The sequence below is a fragment of the Sebastes fasciatus genome, chromosome 2, assembly GCF_043250625.1.
Source record: "Sebastes fasciatus isolate fSebFas1 chromosome 2, fSebFas1.pri, whole genome shotgun sequence".
NCBI classification, from domain to species: Eukaryota; Metazoa; Chordata; class Actinopteri; order Perciformes; family Sebastidae; genus Sebastes; species Sebastes fasciatus.
In genome coordinates this window covers 14,267,273-14,290,217 of record NC_133796.1, presented here as the reverse complement: position 1 = coordinate 14,290,217, position 22,945 = coordinate 14,267,273, and the positions used below count along the sequence as shown (strand labels likewise).

At 40.7% G+C, this 22,945-nt stretch overlaps 1 protein-coding gene across 2 annotated transcripts in view; it reads left to right on the top strand.

The window, feature by feature from the left end:
- Nucleotides 1-22,945, top strand: part of hcn4 (hyperpolarization activated cyclic nucleotide-gated potassium channel 4) — a 75,153-nt gene that overhangs the window by 23,229 nt on the left and 28,979 nt on the right. For both annotated transcript variants that reach the window (XM_074610733.1, XM_074610725.1), the window contains exons 2-4: nucleotides 3,951-4,374; nucleotides 17,096-17,257; nucleotides 20,362-20,580. In XM_074610733.1, the coding sequence (XP_074466834.1) occupies nucleotides 3,970-4,374; nucleotides 17,096-17,257; nucleotides 20,362-20,580 (786 nt within the window). In that variant the 5' untranslated portion in view covers nucleotides 3,951-3,969. The remainder of the gene's footprint in view (nucleotides 1-3,950; nucleotides 4,375-17,095; nucleotides 17,258-20,361; nucleotides 20,581-22,945) is intronic.

The window sequence follows — 22,945 nt, the reverse complement described above, 5'->3', positions numbered from 1 at the left end:
CTGCAGAAATGCAAAAACAGACATTGTGCTTTAAATGTGAAAATAAGTAGTATATGTGGTTGCAGCCCAGTCACCAGGAAACAAATGTTGGCATTGTACATTTCTGCAAACCACGGAAACGTTGAATGTGGACATTTTTGCATTCGGTCACAGCAAGTGACGTAATACAGCGAGCGACACGCAGAGCAAGTTATTGAAAGTTCTGTGGTGTAATTACGAGTATAGGAAGCGAGACCACGCGGGTGGTGGACGGGTCCAACAAACACAGGACTTTCACCCAGGAGACCACAGTTCGTGTCCCGTGTGAAACCAAAAGTAAACGTTGACGCTTGTTATGTAACGTTGTTACGCTTGTTTTGTAACGTTACGTAAGAAAATCCACTCATGGCGGCTGTTGTTTTGTTGTTTAAACCTAACCAATCATTTCACAACATTAACCATGTGTGATGTTGTACATTTCTGAAAGTGTGCTACAAGGCTGATATGAAACATATTTATGAAATGTGTTTTTGGTTCACAAACAATGACATTCAATATATTGTGTTGCAGAAATGTACAGTGCCAACATTTTTCTGGCGACTGGGTTGGCAGTTGAGTCATCACAATAGCAAAACAAAGGCAATGATTTGCATCTGTTACTCAAAGAAACATAGAATCTTAATTCATTGCTGAATTATCGCTGTCAAGTGCTGGGAACACACTTACATCCTATTAGTAAGCTGTGTAGCTTGGGGGATTCAACAAATGCACAGTGTATTATCTATCATTTATAGTATTAGGAAACATAGCAATATGAAGAACAAATGTCATTACCTACGTTTGCGTTTCTTCCTTTGAAGTTTTTCTTGTCCTGTTGGGCTTTCACATGAGCAAACACAGTGGTGGCAAGGTCTGTCTAAATATAACTCCACTTGACAACAAGCTTGAACAGTAGATACCCTCTTACTTTGAAGAATTCCAATTACTGTCACCGTCTCCTCAGTGTGTGTGTGTGTGTATGTTTCTGTGTGTGCAATAGGCATGAAACTGAGCTGTGTGTCTGTGTATACTGTATATTCATGTATGCATGTGTAAGTGTGGGCTGCTCTTGTAAACTGTAACCTGAGCACGTTACAGTACTCAAGCGTTGGCTACATAGCAGCCCGTTTGCAGTATTTTACAGTAATTATATATTCAAAGTGATGTAAAGTCTGTGTACAGATATATCTGTTAGAGGCAATGAGACCTTTTCTATCCAAATGCAACCATGACAAACAGTAACGTGCAGAATACAGTGCTGGCCATCATTGAAGTCTTTTGTTTTGCGTCCATAATGCATCAGTAATGGTGTTTAGTCATGCTCACAGAAAGAAAATAGAACATTTAAATGATAACGTTTCTTTTATAGCAACAGGGCAAAAGCAGTGATTGTAGTAGCATCAATGGGAATATGAAGGTAGAGTATAAAGGTAAACCTAATTGAAGTTGTTGTGCTTCATCACAAGCATGTCTCAAAGGACTTTGAAGAGAAAAGGCCATTTTAGATCTAAATAATGATCAATAAAGTGATGAACTGTACATCATCCAACAAAGCCAACGCAGGGAAGCAAAGAAAAAACACAAGAATCTCAAGAAAATCTCATGATGAAAGAAATGGAAGACACCTGGCTGGTATATGCCAGGTTATTTTTACTCAACTTGACATGATACAGTGTTTGCCAGAGGACTTTTTGAATCAGGTTGTGTCATCCTGTAGAGCAGCAGTTCATTGTAAAAGAGTTATTTTTGTCAACACACTGTGAATCAACCATGAAATCAATAGACATCAGCTGCAACAAGGAAGTGAAAGAGCAGTAATTACTTGCTGTAGACTTGCTAGCTTGCAGTAAAATGAATATCCTACCCTGGTTATGTATGTAGTATCCTTTCTTCCTTGTGTCTTATGGCCCTGTCCTCGAAATTGGTTTTGCGCAGAGACAAATCTTTGTGGCCCAGTTAAAGGTGGGTGGGTAAATCATCCAAGCTCACTGGGCCAGTCCACCATGCAGAACCCCCCCGTGGTGCGATCTATGGAGTATCCAAGATATATCACCTTTAACACAAAAGAGCCAATCTGAATTCAATTACCAAGCCAGCAGAGAGTGCAATTTATATCCAAACTCTCGGGCCTGGAAGACGGACGAGGTCACAGTACGATTTGTAATTAACAGTTAACCCTCATTGACCTTTAAGTTGTGATTTACAGTACAAACACAAATAGCTTTCATGGCAAGCTGCCGTCTGGCATGGTGGGGAGGTTACACATCTATAGGTTATTACACTACACCCTGTGTGTATACGCTCGCTTCCACCACACATGCACAACGCCCAAAGGTACCTAAGGTTAAAATAGGTTTGTGATGAGTCACAGAGTGGGTCCCAGCACTGGCTGCTCGTACAGTAAGTCTGTGGTTAGATAGATACTTTTGCATTGTTGCAGTGTGTATTTGGGTCGGTATTTTGCGGTTAGGCCATTTTCTAAAAAGTCTCTCTGAAAAGATGAGATAGGATTCATATTTATTGATCCTCATCAAGGAAAATGTACTAGTGTAAAGTAATTCAAAAACTTTAACAGCAGAACAATGTGAATGTAATTACAAGGAATTTAAGTTCAATTAATTTGCTTGTGTTCTTGATACACATGACAGTAACTAGCGAACACAAATAAATAAACATGTATATGATCTCAGTATGCCACATATAACAGTATAAATAATTGGTGCCTTATTATAACAGAACAAGCGAAAAGTAAGTTTATGATTATCACAGGAATACATCACAAGTGAACATATAACTTTATTACATCTAATAGACTTTTTTAACAGCAGACATTTAACTTGTCACAATAAGAAAAGCACAGGTATTACTACTATCATTAATGACTCTGTACTATTCAGTTGTCTCAGTAAACCATGACAATGAGCCAGCATGCCTTGGCTCAACAATAAGGTTTGCCCGATTGCCCAGGGCTAGTATAATGCCACGCAAAACACATTGTTTTTTCCAGAGCTGATGATGGAAGTAGCTCTCACTTCCTTCTCAATAAACAAGTACGAAGATTAAACATGACAATTAACTTTAGTCGTTGTTTTTATTTGATGACCGCTAATAAATAAAACAACTTGTATCGTGGCAAGTAAAAATTGACTTTGGGCAAGTAGATTAGAAATGCATTAACGTTGAACCTTGATGAACAATACCAGGACAATTGTTAATTTATTTATTTATTTGACAGGGACAATACATGCAAGCATCGTTACACTTAAAGTGCATCCGATGCAATGTATATAGGACTTCTAGGACTTCTAGCCGTAGCTAATTTGCAAACCTTGTGCCTGGTTAGATTTTTTAAGAAAAAATAAAAATACATAATACCACATCATACATAAAATCATACATCATTTATTTTTAACACTTTTCCTACTGTGAAATGTCTTCTGTGAAAAAAACCTATACTATAGATGTTAGACATAAATGTCACAATAATAAGACATTGCTCTGTTAACATTTACAAATGAATTCTGTCTTATTAATGTATTGTTGAAAGTCTTTTGTGTGATTAGTCTAAGAGTGTGAGTTATAGAATATAGATTATATTTCTATTATTTTCAATTTGTTGGATGACTATAAAAGACATCAGTAGTGTATGCTTTAAACAAGGTGCTTTGTATAGTTCCGGTCATATTTTATAAAAAAAAAAATGGCAAATGTCCTTTGGAATGTGTTTTGCTCTACTGCTCGATGCAAACATACAGTTTGTATATCATACATCAAGCAGTCCATGTGGAATGAGTTTTGAAATCTCACAGCAGATTAATGTTACCCTCTAACTTGGCAGGATGCAGCTAATAGTTCGCTAGAGTATTTCATTATGTTCTGACTCTCTTTCACCATCCCATCTCTGTCTTTCTACATTTTCTCTGTTCCATAAGGTTTTACTGGGACTTGACCATGCTGCTGCTGATGGTGGGCAACCTCATCATCATCCCCGTGGGCATCACGTTCTTCAAGGACGAGCACACGCCCCCCTGGATCGTGTTCAATGTGGTCTCCGACACCTTCTTCCTCATGGACCTGGTCCTCAACTTCAGGACGGGTATTGTCAAGGAGGACAACACGGAGATCATCTTGGATCCGCAACAGATCAAGATCAAGTACTTGCGGAGTTGGTTTGTGGTGGACTTCATCTCCTCCATCCCTGTGGACTACATCTTCCTCATCGTGGAGACGCGCATCGACTCAGATTTCTACAAGACGGCGCGCGCCTTGCGGATTGTCCGCTTCACAAAGATCCTCAGCTTGCTGCGACTCCTGCGCCTCTCTAGACTCATTCGCTACATCCACCAATGGGAAGAGGTAGGAAAGTGCACCTTTGTGTGTTTAATGTATGTGTATAGCTGAATGTTGGCCACTTTCCTGTATGATGTGTATGATGCGTGCTATTTTGAGTTGGCAAACTGGATTCCCTCGACGTCGACAAGTGGATTCACACAGAGAGAACTTAGAGATTTAGAGAAAATACCAAGGAAATCTAAATGATTGACAATCATACAAGCATACTATTTGATGAACACATAGGGCTTCACTTCTTAAATCCAATTATAATCCAAATGGTATCCCCATGCTGGGGAGTTACTGCGCGTATGTTTGCAGAGCTCTGTACTTTCCCCTTTCCCCTAGGAAGGAAATATGGATAGATGCTGCTTCTGATTACATCCACCCTTGAAAGGAGTGAAGAGGCTCTTTTGCTGTACCCCAGTCACCAATAAGTTGATGAGGCCGGATGTTGATTAGCATTTTTCCCTCTGTGTGCCCATCCAGCGAGCGACGGGACCACCGAGTCCAGAGAGGCATTGCTGCGACACAAGCATGATTATAATTGCGGCAATAATTAGAAAAGTTCCCATTGCTCTCACTGGATGGATCTTGTTGTTTAGTCTCGGAGGTAAAAGGTGCAAAGTGAAGCATCAGAGTCTCAGCGTGGAGTCAACAAGAAGGCACTCCACTAGAGGATAATGTGGGACAGTCGGGGCTATGTTGGTCAGTCACAAAATAAGGGAAAACACTGGATAATTTAATAAATGCAGCCCTCGAGTAGGACTACTTCTTGGAGGCTCAGTTCTTCATAATAAACTGCTGTTTATCATTCCACATATCCTCCCTAAAAATAGGGTTAGCTCAGTCGGTAGAGCGGGCGCCCATGTAACAAGGCTTGGTCCTGACCGCGGCGGCCCGGGTTCGAATCCGGCCTGTGGCCCTTTCCGCATCCACTCTCTCTCTCCCCCCTTTCCAAGACTCTATCCACTGTCCTCTCAATAAAAATGGAAAATGCCCCCCAAAAAAATAACTTAAAAAAAAAAGATATCCCATTATAAGACAGTTGTGTAATGTGATCAGTACAGCAAGCTGATGACTTGTAGAGGTGCCATAAGTATAACCTTAAATTTGCTTATATTTTGTCGAATTCTATCTCAGTTTCGATGTATAATATTTAATGGGAAAATTCACATTATTAAACATTTGGAAAATTCTGTTTAAGTTTACAAAAAACTATAAAAGCACATAGAGCAGACCTGCTCCATGACAATGAATGGGAAATGTATTATTTGTGTTTTGATGCAGCTTCATTTGGCTTCAGTATTAACAAAGGAAAGGGCTGTTTGTTTAACTAAACAATCATTTCAATGGGAGTCTGTTTATTAACCACTGATTCGAGCCCTTTGATTTTATTTATGAAAGGTACACAAGTACACATCATTTAGGTTCTTATAAACAAATATAAAGCAAACTTTAAAAAGATCATGGAACAATGTATAAAATCAAGAATATTTTCAGAAATGAGATCCTTGGCTCGGCTGTGTGAACTACTTTTACCCTAATTTTACATTCACACACTTACAACACTGTATTGATATCTATTAATTAGCCTGTTTGCACACTGTTGTCAAAATGCAGTGCCACTCTGTTAGACGGTGGGTGTGTTCACCTGAGTGCATGACATTACATGGACAATTGGAAAGGTTGAATAGCAAGCTGATTGCCAATCAAACCACAATATCCCCAGACCTGCCCACAGGCATTGTGGAAAGCTCCTGGTTTTCAAATATTCAGCTGGCACTCTGCGTAGAACAGTGTATATAAGCGCGGCGACATTAATCATGCAAGGCCTCTGTGATGCCATTTCAAAGAGAGGAATAGTTCAAATGAATCACTTGGGGAGAATCCCTTTGCCACCTTGTGCCTCCATGCGTGCCTGCTGCTGTACGTCTGAACCCAAAATGAAGGCAGAGATACATGCAGTCGAGGCCAGCCCTCATTTGAATAGGGTGGCCTCACTGACAGTGAGCTGTCACATGTTCAGCCTGTGCAATGAGGCAACAAAGGAAGGAAAGGAGAGAGGAGGAAATGAGAGAAGGAACTAAAAGGAAGGAAAAGAGAGAAAGACAGTATATCCTGCTGAACAAGCTTATAGACTCTGGCTACTGTTTGGTTGTCGACCATTACCCCAGACTAGCTCTCCGTTTTAGGAAGAAAGGAAGACAGTAAGATGAGAAGAAAACAAGGACCAATAATTAATTTTCATGTCATTAAACAACTTGCAAGGACTTTGCTGGAAAGTGATGACTACAGCATCTAAAAAAACACGGAAACAATACGATAAAGAGAGGGGACATTGCACACACATAGCCAGCTGCCATTTACATGTTTTATGTGTGTGTGTGTGTGTGTGTGTGTGTGTGTTGTGTGTGTGTGAGGTTTGCTGATGAATACTAGTTAGGCAGACAGAGTGAAAGGCCAGCTTTGCCTCAGCGCCAGAGTACTCCAGATGCAACCTCACAGAAATGTCATCTGTCAGTGCAGAATAACTTGTCGCCAAGATCTCACCACCTGACTGACTTTTTGACTTTTCCTATTGACAGCTACACTTCAGACAACGTGTATGTATCTCATCGCCATTTGAATATTTTGCAAACACTGACCTAACTATTGGTCTATTCATCGGCATATTGAGACCGTTCTCAGTCCTAAGTCATCAATTACGGCAGCTTGGTCAGTGGCCCCATGCTTCAAACTATGAGGAAGTCAGGCAACATAGTATAAAGAGCAACAAAGATCGCGTAGGGAGGAGGTCGAGGTGGATAGACGGGTCAAAAAACACAGGACTTTCCCCCAGGAGGCCGGTTTTATGGTACATGTCCTCAACTTCCATCCTTCCCACGCTTCCCATTCATTGTCTATGTAAACATCCGTGCAATGCATTCTGGTAGCGTGGCGGCGCGATTCGAGAGACGGGGCGTCACGTTGGCCACTCCTCATTTGCATAAAGTTGATTTCTAGACTACTTTATGCAAATCAGGGGCATTGACACGACTCACCGCCTGTTGCCTGTTGGTTTTTAGTTTGCCATGTTATGATTTAAGCATGAGGGTTTCTCGACAACATTTGTCATCATTTTGTGTTGGTAATTGATTTCCAATAATACATCTATACATACATTTGCATAAAGCAAGCATATTTGCCCACTCAAATTGATATTGTTAAGAGTATTACTTGACAAATCTCCCTTTAAAGTACATTTTGAACAGATAAAAAATATGCGATTAATTTGCAAATAATCACGATTAACTATGGACAATCATGTGATTAATCGCGATGTAAATATTTGAATCGCTTGACATTCTAGTTTTTACTTCCATAGATAAATACACAGTAATACACTGAAAAATAAATCAACTGCAAAAAAATATTATTTCCCCTGGTTTTCACAGACTTGAGGCAGGATCCTCATGATCCATGACACTGCATCATTTTTAGCCCCTGTAACATCACTAAATAAAATTCAGCGTTGCTTGCCACTCTAAATATGGCGCCGCAATGAGATGCACTGCTCTGACATCACTTGGCAGAAGCTGCAGACCTGCGATGTCCCGATGTCCTCCAAAAGGCAAAGCGGATTTATTTTACTCATATTTCACAAGTATCTGCAAGCTATAAATAGTCCTGCACAAATTCATTTGGAGTGTTATTGTTTGAGTTTCATTTCCTCCTCAAGAAGTCACACAGAGGACACTTCTTCCGGGAAGTGTTGAATACAGCTCAGTGAACTGTACTGCATGGTTTAATGCCTCGTAGAGTGATACTGTTGGGACCAAATTTTAAAATTAGAATCTTTTCTCGTGTACTCTCTGCGGTGAATAAAGATTTTTTAGGAATTCAGAACAAGACAAAAGAATAAAACAAAGTAAAATGTACTAAGGAGATGCAGAAGCAATTCATACCAAAATCAGGGACAAAACAGAGCTCAAATGTATTACAGGTGAAGTGCCTAAAGGGGGGGTCGTCAAAGAGTTCAGGGCTGGTCACAAGTTGTAAAAAATAGATTCTCAAAATCATAGGTGCATACTTATCATAGAAACAAATAGAAATATTTAACAAAGGGTGACAAAGCTAAAAATTTGCTTCACATCCTCACTCAAAAAACTGCACCAGTGTGACCTGGACTTTCACAGCAATAGGCCAGCCGGTCCAGCACGTCATAAATCTGTTTCATAATCCTTTGGGGACAGTTAACTAACTCCCACAGGTAGTATCGTCCTCGGTCATAGCGTCAGTATTTTATAAGTGAAATAACAACTCTGTCTGAGACATAACGGTGGTGAATCTAGTGATGCCTCCATAGAGCCAAAAAAATAATATCCTCTTTGAAGTTTCCTTGGCTTTGGTTTCATGAAACTACTTGACAGATCGAGGGAGTAGATCATAATTTAACATACACACATGTACGTACATATTTGGCAAATATTTAGTTGTCGAGTGCAGTCAATATACTGTACATGTCCATTCATTGTTATATTCTGTGTGTATGTCAAGTTCATTTTTTCCTGCACGCGACCGTGTGCTTGCTTTTGCTGGCTTGCTTTTGCTGGCTTTGTTGACATGGACTATAATTGCATGTCCTTAGGAGAGCATACTGTGCTAGTAGCCTGAAGCTCAGACATGTTGGCACATAACCACAAACTGCTGAAGTGTCCTTGAGTGTGATGCTTGACCCCCAAACTGCTCCAGTGGGGCTTCCCAGAAGACAGCCGAGGGGATTTTGTGTCAAAGCAGAGCCACATTCTTTAATGAATTGTCATCAAACATAAACTACAGCTCAATGAAATTATTTAAAAAAAATATGAATATAGCTACAGTATAAATAAATAACTTCAAATCTGACTGTTAAAGTACTTTTTATTCCATTATTTATTTTAAAGCTTTAAATACAGATTCCGATATTTAATACAAAATATAATCAACAAATGAATCATGGGGTATTGTTATAGATTAAACTACCCAGTAGTATATAAAGTAATTATGAGATCAAACTTTACACCAGCTGCAATGTTAAATTGATACAAACATTTAAGCATCAATAATTATAATCCAACAATATATTATATATTATTTAGAAATGGACCATTCTGCTTAATGGGTACTTTTACTTTAAGTATATTTTGATGATTAGATTATTTGGCACTAACTAACTAACTAGAACTAAAGTCTTTATTAACATCCTCACAATTTGGGAGGGACAAAATATTAATTTAAAAGCACAAAATGCTCTTTGGACATTTCAGCAAGTAAAGTGACATCTTAAACTGCCATCATATCATCTTCACCTCCTCAACGACTCTAATCCGAACACCACTAACACCAGCAGTATCCTTTTGCATAACTGAAGCAATGCCCTGATCCCCCACCAGCTCATAAATCTCCATCTTGTATGTCCTTTTTTATCACAGCTGTCTTAAATTATGTGATTACTTCCATTTCCTCTCCAAGCACTCCAGATCTTTTTTTTTTTTTTACAAGCGCCATGTTGGCAGAATGTTGTTTACAAACAAGGAGGTTTGGTGGTGGTGGCTATACGCCAGTGATAACACTGTCATGCATAGTGGCGTTCAACATGGTGTGCAGATATCCATCACACAAACCCACACACACACAGAGCAGACTGCCGTTATGGCGTCTCCCCTGTCTCCCTCTTGTCAGCTTCCTCTTGTCACTTTTCATCAGGATAAAAATAAGACTGTGACCGGATATTCTCCTCATTGGAATTGTCTCCTGTTGACGAACCAGTGACTTGGATGAGATTAGTCATCCTGTTAAATCAGATTCAAGGCAGTGCACTAATGACTAAGCTCTGAGGGCTTCCTCCCATAGTGCCTGATGCCTACAACATAACCGTTTCAACTGGCCGACTCAGCAAACATTGCTTTTAGCGTGGATAGAGATGAATTTATGAGATAAGAGCTGAGGCCTTTACGGAGGGGGGTTTAAAAGACAAAGATGATATTTTATGGTAAGGTGTGAAGTCAAATGACTTGAGGTGTAAGGAGCTACATCACACTACCTGTGCTTATTTATTACAAGGTGGCAGAGCGTCTATCTCTATTAATATTGTCGTCTTGGATTATGAAGATGTATGGCTCTGCCTGCCCAAATGGATGTGTGCTGCAGTAAGGGAGAAACAAAGCGATACGTCAGTAAAAAGCTCAGGTGCTTTGATAGAAGTCAGCCATGTGGCTGCCCCGCGGGTCCAGAGAAGGAGCGAGGCGCCTTTCATTTCCACCCAGTAAATCTATACAAAAATATTTAAATAAGGTAAATCAACTAATCAGCCCCCCGCTCACTGACCCATTACCTTGGCCGATGGCTGGTCTTTCAAAGATAAGAAAAGAAGGAAGAATAGATTTAATGGGCTATTATTGAGAGCACAATGAGGCTCGCCAGCAACAGTGACAGGTCCTCAACATTCTGAATGAGCCTCGTGTGATATCAATACCCACAGTGGATTAGCTTTAAAAAACTATTACACAAAAAAATGTTTAATTCTCCACAAACCCAATGGCGCATCTTGGTAGGGAGCAGAGTTAGAGTGGTTTTTGTGATCCGAGCCCTCCAGGCCTGTTTAGACAGATGATGGAAGGGTGTTCCCAGTGGTCCACTCCCAGGCCTACTTCTCATTCTCCACATGTGCTTCATCCACCATGACAGCATGCATGAGCATGACATTTTGGTCAAGGCATTTATAGTGAGAAATCTAACCCCTGCTTCAAAGCCTGCTCCTAGAATCTGCCATCATGTTGAGGATGATTAGAAATAATACTGTGACATGCGTGGATTGATTTAGCTGATAAACTTTGTTACTCATCAAGACTCGCTCAGAAACGGGAAGATGCAGCATGTGGCAATTAACACACTATATATACTGTGTGTATATATAGTGCAGTAAATTAATTACATTTGCACAAATTCTAGATAACAGATAGATGACATGGAAATAACCCGCATATCCATCAAAAGGTTTTTATTTGTGTATTTATAATGAGAAGTTTAAATGTACATTTACAAGTATGAAACTAAAACTCAGCAACAGTTGTTAAAATAAAATATTTTTATGTTGCATAATATGTTTTATACTGATCAATAAGATTCAGCTCATGCTTTCCGATGTATATTTAAAACTATGTCTTTGTAGTACAAGTAAAATGATAATGAATCAACACACTGACATCCACTGTATGTTGGTGGCTGAATCTTCAAAACTCAGAAATCACTAAAAATTATAGGATTTATTAGTGCATTAAAGCACAACAATAAATTATTTAAATGGAGAGCTGTCCTGTTCATGATTTTTGGACTGCACTACAACAAAAGATCAGATTAGATTCAATTGTATTGTCATTGCACAGAGTACAGACAACAAAAAGCAATTTAACATCTAACCAGAAGTGCAAAAAACAGTAAAGTGCAGAGTAATTATACCGATTATATACAGAATAAAATTAAAAAAATATATAAAACTGTGTGATAAAATAAAATATGCACGGTGTTGCTAATTATTAAATAACTGCTGCAGTAATTTAGATTGTACTTGTGAACTTAATCATTACACGAATTATGCAAAACCAATTAAAGTGAATCCAACTAACTTTATGAAGGATATGTCTTGGTACATAGTGGTGAAACTCAAAAGCAAAGGGGTCTGTGGGGCAGATTTGAGGTAGACATCAGAAAAAAAACAATAGGAGTGAAGAATTTTTTGCTTTCTCTTATGTGTCAGGTCGCCATCATGCCAAACATTCATCATCATTAGCAGCGCAAGCACCAAACACCAGATGCCTCGGTATAGTGCTACATCAAATGTGTCTGGGCAGCTACCATCATCAGCACCATGGGACATATGCATCTATTCTCTCACCTGGATCGCACTCTTCTCACTCCATCTGTTTGAGATGACTCGGCAGCTGCCGTCACATACTCTGAGCCTGTGTGGGCCTGATCGCTGGCTCACAGGGATACGGATTAGTTTAAGACTTTAGCACGTAACCGTGTTTTTGACCCCTGTCATGTTTGTTGGTCTTTATTTACTAGTTTTGTTTGTCAGTCAAACGCTGTGAATATCTTTGGTCTATCTCTCCCTTTGGTAGTATAGAAAAAGTCAATTTGTGTTCAAATGTGTTTGAGCTGCATTGAAATGTAAAACTGTGTACATTAGGATATTTGCAGTAGTGGTAGTGGTAGTAGTAGTAGTAGTAGTGGTTGTGTAGTTTTAGTTGAGAGCAGTGGTAGTCAGCACGGTAAGAAATTGTAGTAATCAAAGTATTTCTAGTAGGGCTGTCAATCGATTAAAATATGTAATCCCACATTTTTTATCCACCTCCCTTCTTGCCCACCTTAAGCGTCCTTTCTCGCTTTTTATTCCACATCACTAGCTCTGAGAGTAGCAGATGTACACGGATGCATTTACATTGCAGTCAGTACAGACTACATGGCGTACAAATGACACACCAAAAGCAAGAACGGCGTTAGTATTGCAGGCTGAATGCCTTGTGCATCATCATGGTATTCCTACGCCTTTTCGTGCGAACGGGCTGTAGTAGTAGTAGTAGTGTAGTTTTAGTTGACAGCAGTGGAAGTCAGAAGGGTAAGAGATTGTAATGATCATAGTATTTCTAATAGTACTGTAGTTTTATTATCAATGTTTCATTTCCATTTTTGTATTTTTTACCTTGTAACATTGACTGTGGTTAAAGCAGCTTTTCTCACACGATTACTCCTCCTCCATCTCGAAGTGCTTAGAACCATGAAACTGCTATTTCATTAGTTGCATTTATGAAACCACGACATTGGCGTCGACTTACTATAGGTTACGTGAACCGACCCATGTTTTTGATTAAAAAAAAGGCAAGCAGATATCCGCATGGCCTCTCATATGGAGAGGCCTAATGAGGGTAGTGAGAGTAACAACAAGCTGTTGTGTTGCGTCTCCGTGCCCTCATCAATCAAAGCTCTCTTGTTTATGCTGATGCTAATACTGCCAGGCTCTCTCTGTGTCCCTATCAATTAAAAGAAAGTGGTCAGCAATCCATCATCCTCCATGTAGCACACCATGTCGTGGATTGCCGTGCATGCAAACAGTGCGTGAATTCACATTTGTGTATTTGCGTTACATACTGCATGTCTGCATTTTTCATAGTAAAGCACATGTTAAATGACACAGAGCACAGACGTCGTGCAGTATGTGGCAATTTTCGAATTCACAAGAGGCGACGGAAACAAAAGGAGAGGGAGAAGAGATACAGACACCTCATTCTTTTGCCTGAGAATAATGATCCTTTAACAACCTTCTAACAGAACCAATCTTGGGAACAATTTTTCCTAAGTGGAAAGTCTGTTCCTGCTTGGCATGGGTGTATTTGAATTGATTACAGCTGTGTGGAGAGATAGGGGAATCACCTTCCTCCAGTGACAGTATACGTTGGGTTACAAACCGGAGATTTGCATGGCATTACCCGTGACAGTTCTCATAGGCTTTATTCTCCACACGGTGGTTAAGTGCCGGAGGTCTTTTGGGGCCACATCTACAGTAAGACTGTAGCAGGTGTTATTGTTGAACAGTAATGACTCATTCAGGCTGCGCCACAAGATATTGAAAGGAAATCATCCTGCTTCAGAAATATACTGACACTGTAGAGAGTACAATAGTTTTCAGTATATTGACAGGTTCAAGGACAACCAAACCCACACAATGCAACGGGACAGTATCATTATATATAGTCAGTCATTTCCCCAAAATGAGCCAGTGCACCATTTTAGATGTTAGAGGTAACACCGGTTTATCTAACTCAAAAGCAATAGTGGTGTTTTTTTTCGTGAAGTGGTCCTCTAGCAATTTAGTATTGTAAATCCATAAGTTTGGTGGACTCACAAGAGATATATTTTATAACAGATTGTCAAGATTGTACATTTCCCATAATGTAACTCGATAGAGTCTTTCATTCGACCCTCTCTGCCGAGAAGTCCCTCACTGCAGTGTGCAATTTTGGGCGCTGCTCAATGTGGTTTTTCTTCCTGTTTCAACCTGAGGTTGACGGAAAAAAAACAAAAGCAAATGTTGGATGAAAAGGAAGTTAAATCTTTGAAAATCTTAATCGAAAACCTGCTTGAACAGAAATGGTATATGAGGTGAAACCATGTGAGACTCTCATTATGCATCATTTACTTTGTAATATGAACGTTGGACCAGTGCAGTGGTATTTTTTTATAAAACCAACTCCTGATCCGATGTTAGCATTATTAATTGGACCGGCCGTTATTAATAGCACCCTTTATGTACGTAAGCTAATTGCTTACAATGAGGGAATCTTATTTGGACAAATTTGCCTACTTGAACAGTGAGCCTATAGACATAGATGTACATTATCTAATCCATTTCACCTTTGATTTTCTATGTTGATACGGGTGCTGCCATCTTGCGCTGATGACATGATACCGAGGTCTTGCCCATACACCCTACCGACCCAATCGCGAGAACGGCCGCACAGACAGTAACACCGTCAGTAACACAGTCAGTGACTGTATGAACCCATAGACTGTGTATAAAGATGTTTTTATACAGTCTGTGTTTGAAACAGACAATCAGTTATAGAAAGTTAAAGTTACATCTCCTCTCGACGTTCCTACTCTACGTACAATTCTTGAGCTTCTGGCTCCGCAACTATTTCACTCTACTTCACTGACGTCACACCCCCTTTTCATAGCATCAAATAAATTTAATTTAATTAAATGAATTAAAACGAAAGCTATCTGAAAAAAGATTGATGAATGAGAAATTGTTTTCACATGCTGTGTGACAAGTAAGCTGATTTTGATGTGTGGATTGCCCCTTTAATTTTTGTCCTCTATCAGAGCAAGCTGGAAATAAAACAAATCTGGAAAAAAATAACAGCTCCATTAAGACATTTGACAATTTGATATCTCCCTCTGACACCTACATATCCTGCTTCTATAGTGTAGCGATAGGCATAGAGACAAAATATGCAGCTTCCTCTTGTAGACAGCCTAAGGGTAAATGTAATATTGCAATATTGAGATTGCTAGAGTCTCAGATGACTAATTTGAAAATAATGATTTAAAATGTAAACAATACACTGTGCGCTTTTAAGCTTTATATCCTTATATCTTTATCAATCCTTAATGTCCCAGGAATTGCTGTATTGGAATTCACATCTTGCTAAGCAAGTTTTTATAGCTTTAGAAGCAGCCTGTGTCTTATAAAGCTTCCCGTTCCAGTCTGGAAATACGATTTCACAAATGAAAAATATATCAGGCTCAGTGTGGGAGATGGAAAGGGGGGTACCTTGTGATTTATTCATTCACCACAGAGTGAATTTAACACTTTAATGTTCAGGAATGCCACTACGCCTCCAGCAGGAAATTTGACATCACACAACACTGCTTTTTAGATAACATATCTTATTTAGCACTGCGTTTGAAGAAAAAAAAAAATGCCTCCTAAAAAAACAATAGCTCACATTTGCCGTGCAGCTGTGAACAGAAATGTAGAAAAATTAGGGGATTTGGTGGGTTGAGCGAGAAAAAGGTGCAGCTGAGCGAATGATTCACCTTAGGTGATGTAAAAGAGCCTAAGGCCAAACATTTTGAACAAGAGCCCAAAGAAAAGAAGGAAAGGGACAGAGTGGTGTTGAGTTTCAGTGTGTGTGTGTGTGCGTGTGTGTGTATTTGTGTGTACAGACAGAGAGTGCATGAGTGGGGATGTCTCCATCCACTCTGAGAGAGCCTGGCTCCCCTCCTCGCCCGGGCACATTTTCCCGGGCATACCTCTGGCTTCATGCTGGCCTGTTGACGCAGCTAAATTGATGTGATTCGATGGTGCAGCAGCACCCACACTGTCCCAGACAAACACCACACTGATCCCTGCCAGCCTCCTTCTTAACACGCACACAGAAATACACAGATGCGTACTCACATTTGTATGCATTCAGATGGAAACAGAAAAATAAACAAGCCCAGTGCTTTAGGAACAAGGACTAAGGTTTGGGTGTCAAATATGTTGATGTCTTCATCTTCCTCTTCACCTACCGCTGAACAACAATGTGAAGATGAAATATCCCCTCTCAGTCTCAAGCCCTTAAAAGGCGCTGAGTGGATTTTAATAAGGAGTGGAGCGGTTAACAGTGCACACCGTGGTCTTCAATGGGATTAAGAGGCTTTGAATGGTGGAGGCCATTAAAATCTACACCAGCCCAGAAGTCCTGGAGCGCCTTATGAGTATATTTATCATTAGGATTAACAAACCCAGCCTGTGAACGCTCTCACCCCAGGAGCGCAGCCACCTCTACCCTTGCACCATTATTGTGTTTGGCTGAGTGGCTGATGATAAGAGCGATTCAGCGGCAGGGGAGATAAAGCTCTGGTCCCAGTCTGCTGACCATCCCCAGTGGACTGTTCTCAGAACAGCAACATCTGCATCCACCAGCAGCTCATCTGTGTGCAATGTAAAAAAAGGTTATGGTTTCTACAGGCTAAGTACATTGTTGTTTAAATCCTGTGCATGACGTGATCAAAGAAAAGACCCCGAGGTTATTGAACTGCTTGTAGAGGAAGAAAATCTCCCTTGAGGATGCGTGTGTGTGCTTTGTGATCAAGAGAGATTTCAGGGATTTGACCATGGTTGAATCATCCCACCCTAACCCGTTTCCTGGGCCCTTCCTCTTCCACCCCTCAGATCTTCCACATGACCTATGACCTTGCCAGCGCCATGGTGAGGATAGTCAACCTGATCGGCATGATGCTGCTGCTGTGTCACTGGGACGGCTGCCTGCAGTTCCTGGTGCCCATGCTGCAGGACTTCCCCGCCGACTGCTGGGTGTCCAAAAATAAGATGGTGGTAAGTGCCTCTCCTGCACCGAGTCCCCCTGCCTGTTGGAATCAGATTATGCCCTGTCTTATCTCATCCGTCAGCTTTGGTAATTACTGTACTAAAACCCTTTAGCATCCTGGGAAAGACTGCCTCGCATATCTGTCATTTTAAGCCCCTAAATCAAATGTATTTATCTGCTGCGTTTGCCCACATTTATTCAATTTGCTGATTATTTTTTATTTATTTGGAGTGCCTGACATCTGTCCATATTGTGAGAGGAGAGAGACGCCGAGGCTGTGCAGGGAACATTGATTTTCTGAGGAGGACAGACGGCCCTTATTCAGTATTGGTTGAATATTGACATGTTTCAAGTGAGCACTCATGCTGCGCTTTAATTTTGCTGTATTGTTAAAACAGCTGCTGGAGTAGGGTCTCTGTTAAAGCCTGACTCATAATAGAGTTATCTTTTATTTGCTTATGGAGGCGGACTGTGTCACACCTGATGTGCGACTCTGAATCACCCACAGCTGATGGCTCTCATGCTAAATAAGCATGTTATAAAAGAGTGTAGCTCCAAAGGAGTCTAAGTTATTGTGGTGGGGCCCTCAATAAACATCAGTGAATGCTTCTCTTTACAGCACAACATACCAATAAATCAACATATACATATTTAACCCTTAAGGAATGCCGCTGAGGAGAGTGGTTCCCTAACTGATAGCTTATCAATATGCATGTCAATGTAAGTGCCAATAGGGCAATGTTATGGCGTTTGTGTGGTTGGCAACTCATTTCATTGGAATAAAAGCTTCCTGAATTTTATAGGTTTATTGGCGACGTTTCGAACCAAGCAGATTTTCCTCTGTCAATTTATTGCATTCAGCTGTTTAGTATTAATGATCACAGCCATTCTCTGTAACAACTTTATTTTCATTAGAATTTAATACTTACAATACAGGCTAAAATTATATTTTTTAAGTCATTTAATAATTCAAATCATGCAGACAGAATACTTAATTTATGAACCAAAAGATGACAGCTTAAACTGTGGCAGCAAAACAACAAATTCAAGGAAGCCAACTTTGAGTTACACACAAACCAGCTTCTAGTCCGCTGTGTTTTCAGCTCTCCGTGCCAGAACAGATGTCACATGAGTAGTTACATCGCTCAAGGTATGATGCATTTGGTTCATCATGCCTCACTGCTTCCCTGACATGCTCACTTGTTATATTTAATCATAAGAAATGACAGATGTTGCAAACCACTGTCCCTTGAGATGTTTCACACATTAGCTAATTATAGCTTCTTTTCTGTACCTGTCTGTTGCAGAGATGCACACACTTAGGTGAGGTTGGTCCTGCTCAGGGACTGCGTCAGTACTGGGGATCAAACCAGCAACCTTGTTGTCTTTCAGTTATCTGGATTAAAACAAAAGATTTACATTCAGACTTTCTTTGTTACATGTGGTGACATCTAAACTGTGACTATTTCCTCTTCCATTTTTTTATTTTTTATTTATTTTACCTTCACCACTATGAAAGATGCATTTTACTGCTGGTTCAATATTGCAAGAGAATTATTTTAAATTACATAAGGCTGAGCTGTCTTCAAAAAAATCCTACAGCAAATTAAGTATGATGAAGTCATTTCTTATTGTTTATAGTCTTTTCCTGGTTTTAAAGGCTGCATTACGGTAAAGTGATGTCATTTTCTGAACTCACCAGGCTGTTATAGCTGTTCTATTATTTCCTTTTATCCACTTAGTCATTATATCCACATTACTGATGATTATTTATAAAAAATCTGTAAATATTTTGTAAAAGCACCAATGGTCAACCCTACAATATCGTTGCAATATCTATGTCAAAGTAATTTGTAAGAAATATTATGATATTTAATTTTCTCCATATCGCCCAGCCCTATACTTACTACCATTAAAACTTCAAAATATGGTCCTCCATTTCTTAAATGTTTAATACCTCCATCTCAGCAATATGGGCTCACATGCCAAATGCCTTGTCACAAGATGATTTAATGCAGTTCTGACTAGATTATATTTAGGCGTTTTTTACTCCTCATTACTCCTCTCGTGTTTCCAAAACTTCCACACACGTTGCACTGGCTGCCTCCTCACATTTCTGCACCCACAAACGGCCCTTCTTTACACCCAGGAGTGCAGAGGCCCTCAGATGTGATGAGGAACTCTCATAATGTACTTAGTTTAAAAACCCAGTTTGAGGGATGTAGCCTCTCATTAGCATCAAAATGAAGTTTGTTTTGTTTCACACAGTAAACACTGTCTAATTAATTGCATTACGTAGAAGAATGGCTCTCAATGTGACAGAATAACAAATATATCTTTCTGAATTAATTCAAGCCTCGAGGGCAGGCACCTCTCTGATGGAAAGCGGCTCGTGTTTTTGCTCACATTACCTGCCAGACAAAGAGTTTGTATTGACTCAAGTCACGGTTGGTTTGGCTCTGATTAGAATCATTAGGAGACACTTTTTGTCTTCTTTTACAGTAGCTGTCCCATTATCTTGCTGGGTCATCGCTCCTTACCTTTTCAGGAGGGCACTAATAAAATTGCTATCTCTCTCGGCTTTTTCCGCTGTGGAAATGAGTTTGAAAGCAATTTGGACATGTCACCCCCAGGAGAGAGTTGATATTGATTTGCCATGAACTACCACCAGGGATCTAAAGGAAAAGGGGCAATTTATCTACAAATGAGAAAACTCACAGAGAAATCACATTTTTCTAAATAGCTGACCTACTTTCTGTCATGCAAGCCTCTAGTGTCTCACGCTTCATCCGCCCATTCTCAGGGCTCTGTTTTAGGCTCCTGCCCAAATGTCTGCTTGCTCCAAATGTTTGCATATTGAAAAGTATGTTTTACCCTGCCAGCTGCTCTGTATTGAACCAAGGCGGCCTGAAGTGGACGTCTGCCATTAGTTTTGTCTTAAGTAACTGGATGTGTGCGTGTATGTGTGTTAGCTGTCAGGGCGTTCATTGACCTTTTAATGTGCCATCAACACCCTTATGAGAGAGAGAGAGAGAGAGAGTGAGCAAGATAGAAAGATAAAGTGTTCCAATGTGCTCACCCTAACTCACCCCATCTCCTCTGTTTCATCCAGAATGACACATGGGGACAGCAGTACTCCTACGCACTTTTCAAAGCTATGAGCCACATGCTGTGTATTGGGTATGGCATGTACCCCCCGGTGGGCATGACAGACGTGTGGCTGACCATCCTCAGCATGATTGTGGGCGCTACCTGCTACGCCATGTTTGTGGGCCACGCCACCGCGCTAATCCAATCCCTGGACTCATCTCGGCGGCAGTACCAGGAGAAGGTGAGTCAAGATGACGTGTTGCTGACAGCTGTGTTGCCTTGATTTATTTTGAAGAGAGGACAGTGGCGGCAAGGCAGGATGCTGGCTCGTCCTCAGCTTGAATTCTGTGTTTCATTTTGTCGTTTAATGCAGCAGTTCACCCCAAAATTGAATTCCCTTGATGTTTGTGCAGCCGCTAAACACACACTGAAATCTAGGTGTTGCAGTTTCATCATAACTCTTCCAAAAAGGGAAAACAATCATCATCAGAGTCCTAGAAACCCAGTTAGTTAAATGTGGGCTACAACTTACTACTACGGAAGCGTATTGCTGCCACGCCAGAAAAAGAAAAAAACGTACCAGTGTCACATTATTACATGAAAAGTTTATTACAGCCGGATCTCATTTCTGAAGTGTAAATTACCGACGCTTTGTCACAGCTGTTGGCGTGTGATACCAACGCACAAGGCACCCTTTAGGTAAGCGCACCAGTAAAGGCACCAGGCTTTCTATTAACTTCAATGTAAACCCATCCGCGGCAACAGTAAACGCTCAGGGAAAGTACTGTGGTGATGTAGTTTAAAGGGCAAAAGAGACACACACCAGGCGGGCGGGAGTGAAGGTGGATGGGTCCAACAAAGACATGGCTTTCATCCAGGAAACCGCTGTTCGTGTCCCGTGCGTTAAGTAACTGACTGTAACTTTGACGTTACAGTCAGCTGTTCGTTCGTGTTCCGTGTTCACAATGGCAAGTCACATTTTCACTGTAGAAAGGTAGTCATTTTAAACCGAACCATGTTGTTTTTTTCCTAAACCTAACTAAGTGGTTTTGTTGCCTAAACCTAAGCAAGTGGTTTTGTTTAATTCACAACGTTAAGCACATTTACTGCGAGCGAAACGTGACGCCGAGGGGTCTGACAAAGCGCCAGTATGTGGTGAGTTGGGATGAGAACGTGTTGTTTATTATTATGACACGTGATAACAAGAAACTTTTCTTGTTATAACAATATACTATTTATCTTGTTATGACTTGAAACGTTTCACGTTATAACGTGTTACTGATCCGTTTTTCTTTTTCTAGCATGGCAGCAATACACTTCTATACCATTCTTTTACGCCTATATTTGTTTATATATTTTGGCAAATTGGCACCATTAAAAGTATGCCAAATTAGCAATTATCAGTTTCTGTTTGCAATGTACCCATAAATGTGCAGACAGCTATCGCTGGATTAATTTGATGCTGAAGAAAACTTAAAAATGTGATGATTCCCAGGTAAGTTCTGGGAGAGTGTAAGTCACACTTAATCAGAAAATATGTGTATCATGTCTGCATGTTCAGAGTTATGACTGTGAGAAAGAGAATTAGTTTTGACGCAAATTGCAGCAATTGGGTGCTAAGGGTTTCACCTTTATTGCCTTTATTGCATCTTTGTCTCACGTGACATCTCTCACTCTGCAAGGGAAGACGGAACATTTTATTTGGAGATACATGGTTTTCTTTGGACACCAACGAACACAAAAAGCACTATTGCTAGATATTAGGGCTTACTGAGCTCGGTGTCTTCTCAGCTCTTGCAAATTGACTTTTTATCTTCGGTTGGATGTTTTTTTTGAGGTGGAACCATCTGTCTAGAGACAGGGACCCCAGCCTCCCCAGTTCAGGGAAAGGAAAGCCCTGACAGCTGTCTGTGAAGGCCGCGCCGGGTTCCTCAGTGCCATGCCCTCTGTGGGCTCAGCGTGGGCGATAATGAGCTGAGCTGCGAGGCTGCCCCATTGCCCACCGTCTGTGGCGAGGAGGAGACAGGAGAGATTGACCTCCGGGAAATGGAGGCAAAGGCTCCAGAGACCCCACCCGAATGAAAGAGGGAGAGAGGGAGTGAAAGAGGGCAGAGAAAAAAAAAAACAGGCAGGCAAGCAGAGGAACAGATTAGCTGATGTAATGGGTGTGTGTTACTACATCTTCAAAAGGAGAAACAGGGCACTGGATAAATTAACGCCTCACTAATCTTGGGGTGAGTAACAAAGAGACTAGTTTTTCCACCAGATTCTCACCAGCTTCAAAGGTGAAAAATCCAAAAAGTAAAACATGCGATGAGGTACATGACTAATGCTGCTGATCTGAGTAGCTGTTTAATGAAAGGGGAGCAAATCATCTCCCCGCTCTCAGCCCTCTCCACTCGTCTGCTGCTCTGCTTTAGAGATGCCTCGCTGCCAAGAAGACTGAACAGCTGGCCTGTCTCAGCACCAGTCAGCATGTGGTCCCAATGCCATTTGCTGCCGTTTCTGGGATCACCCCCTAAGGCGCCCTAAGAATCCCCCAGCCAGCTAAAAAGGCTCCCCTGTGCTCGCTCTGCTTCCCACGGTGCCTGCCTGCAGAAAGGTTA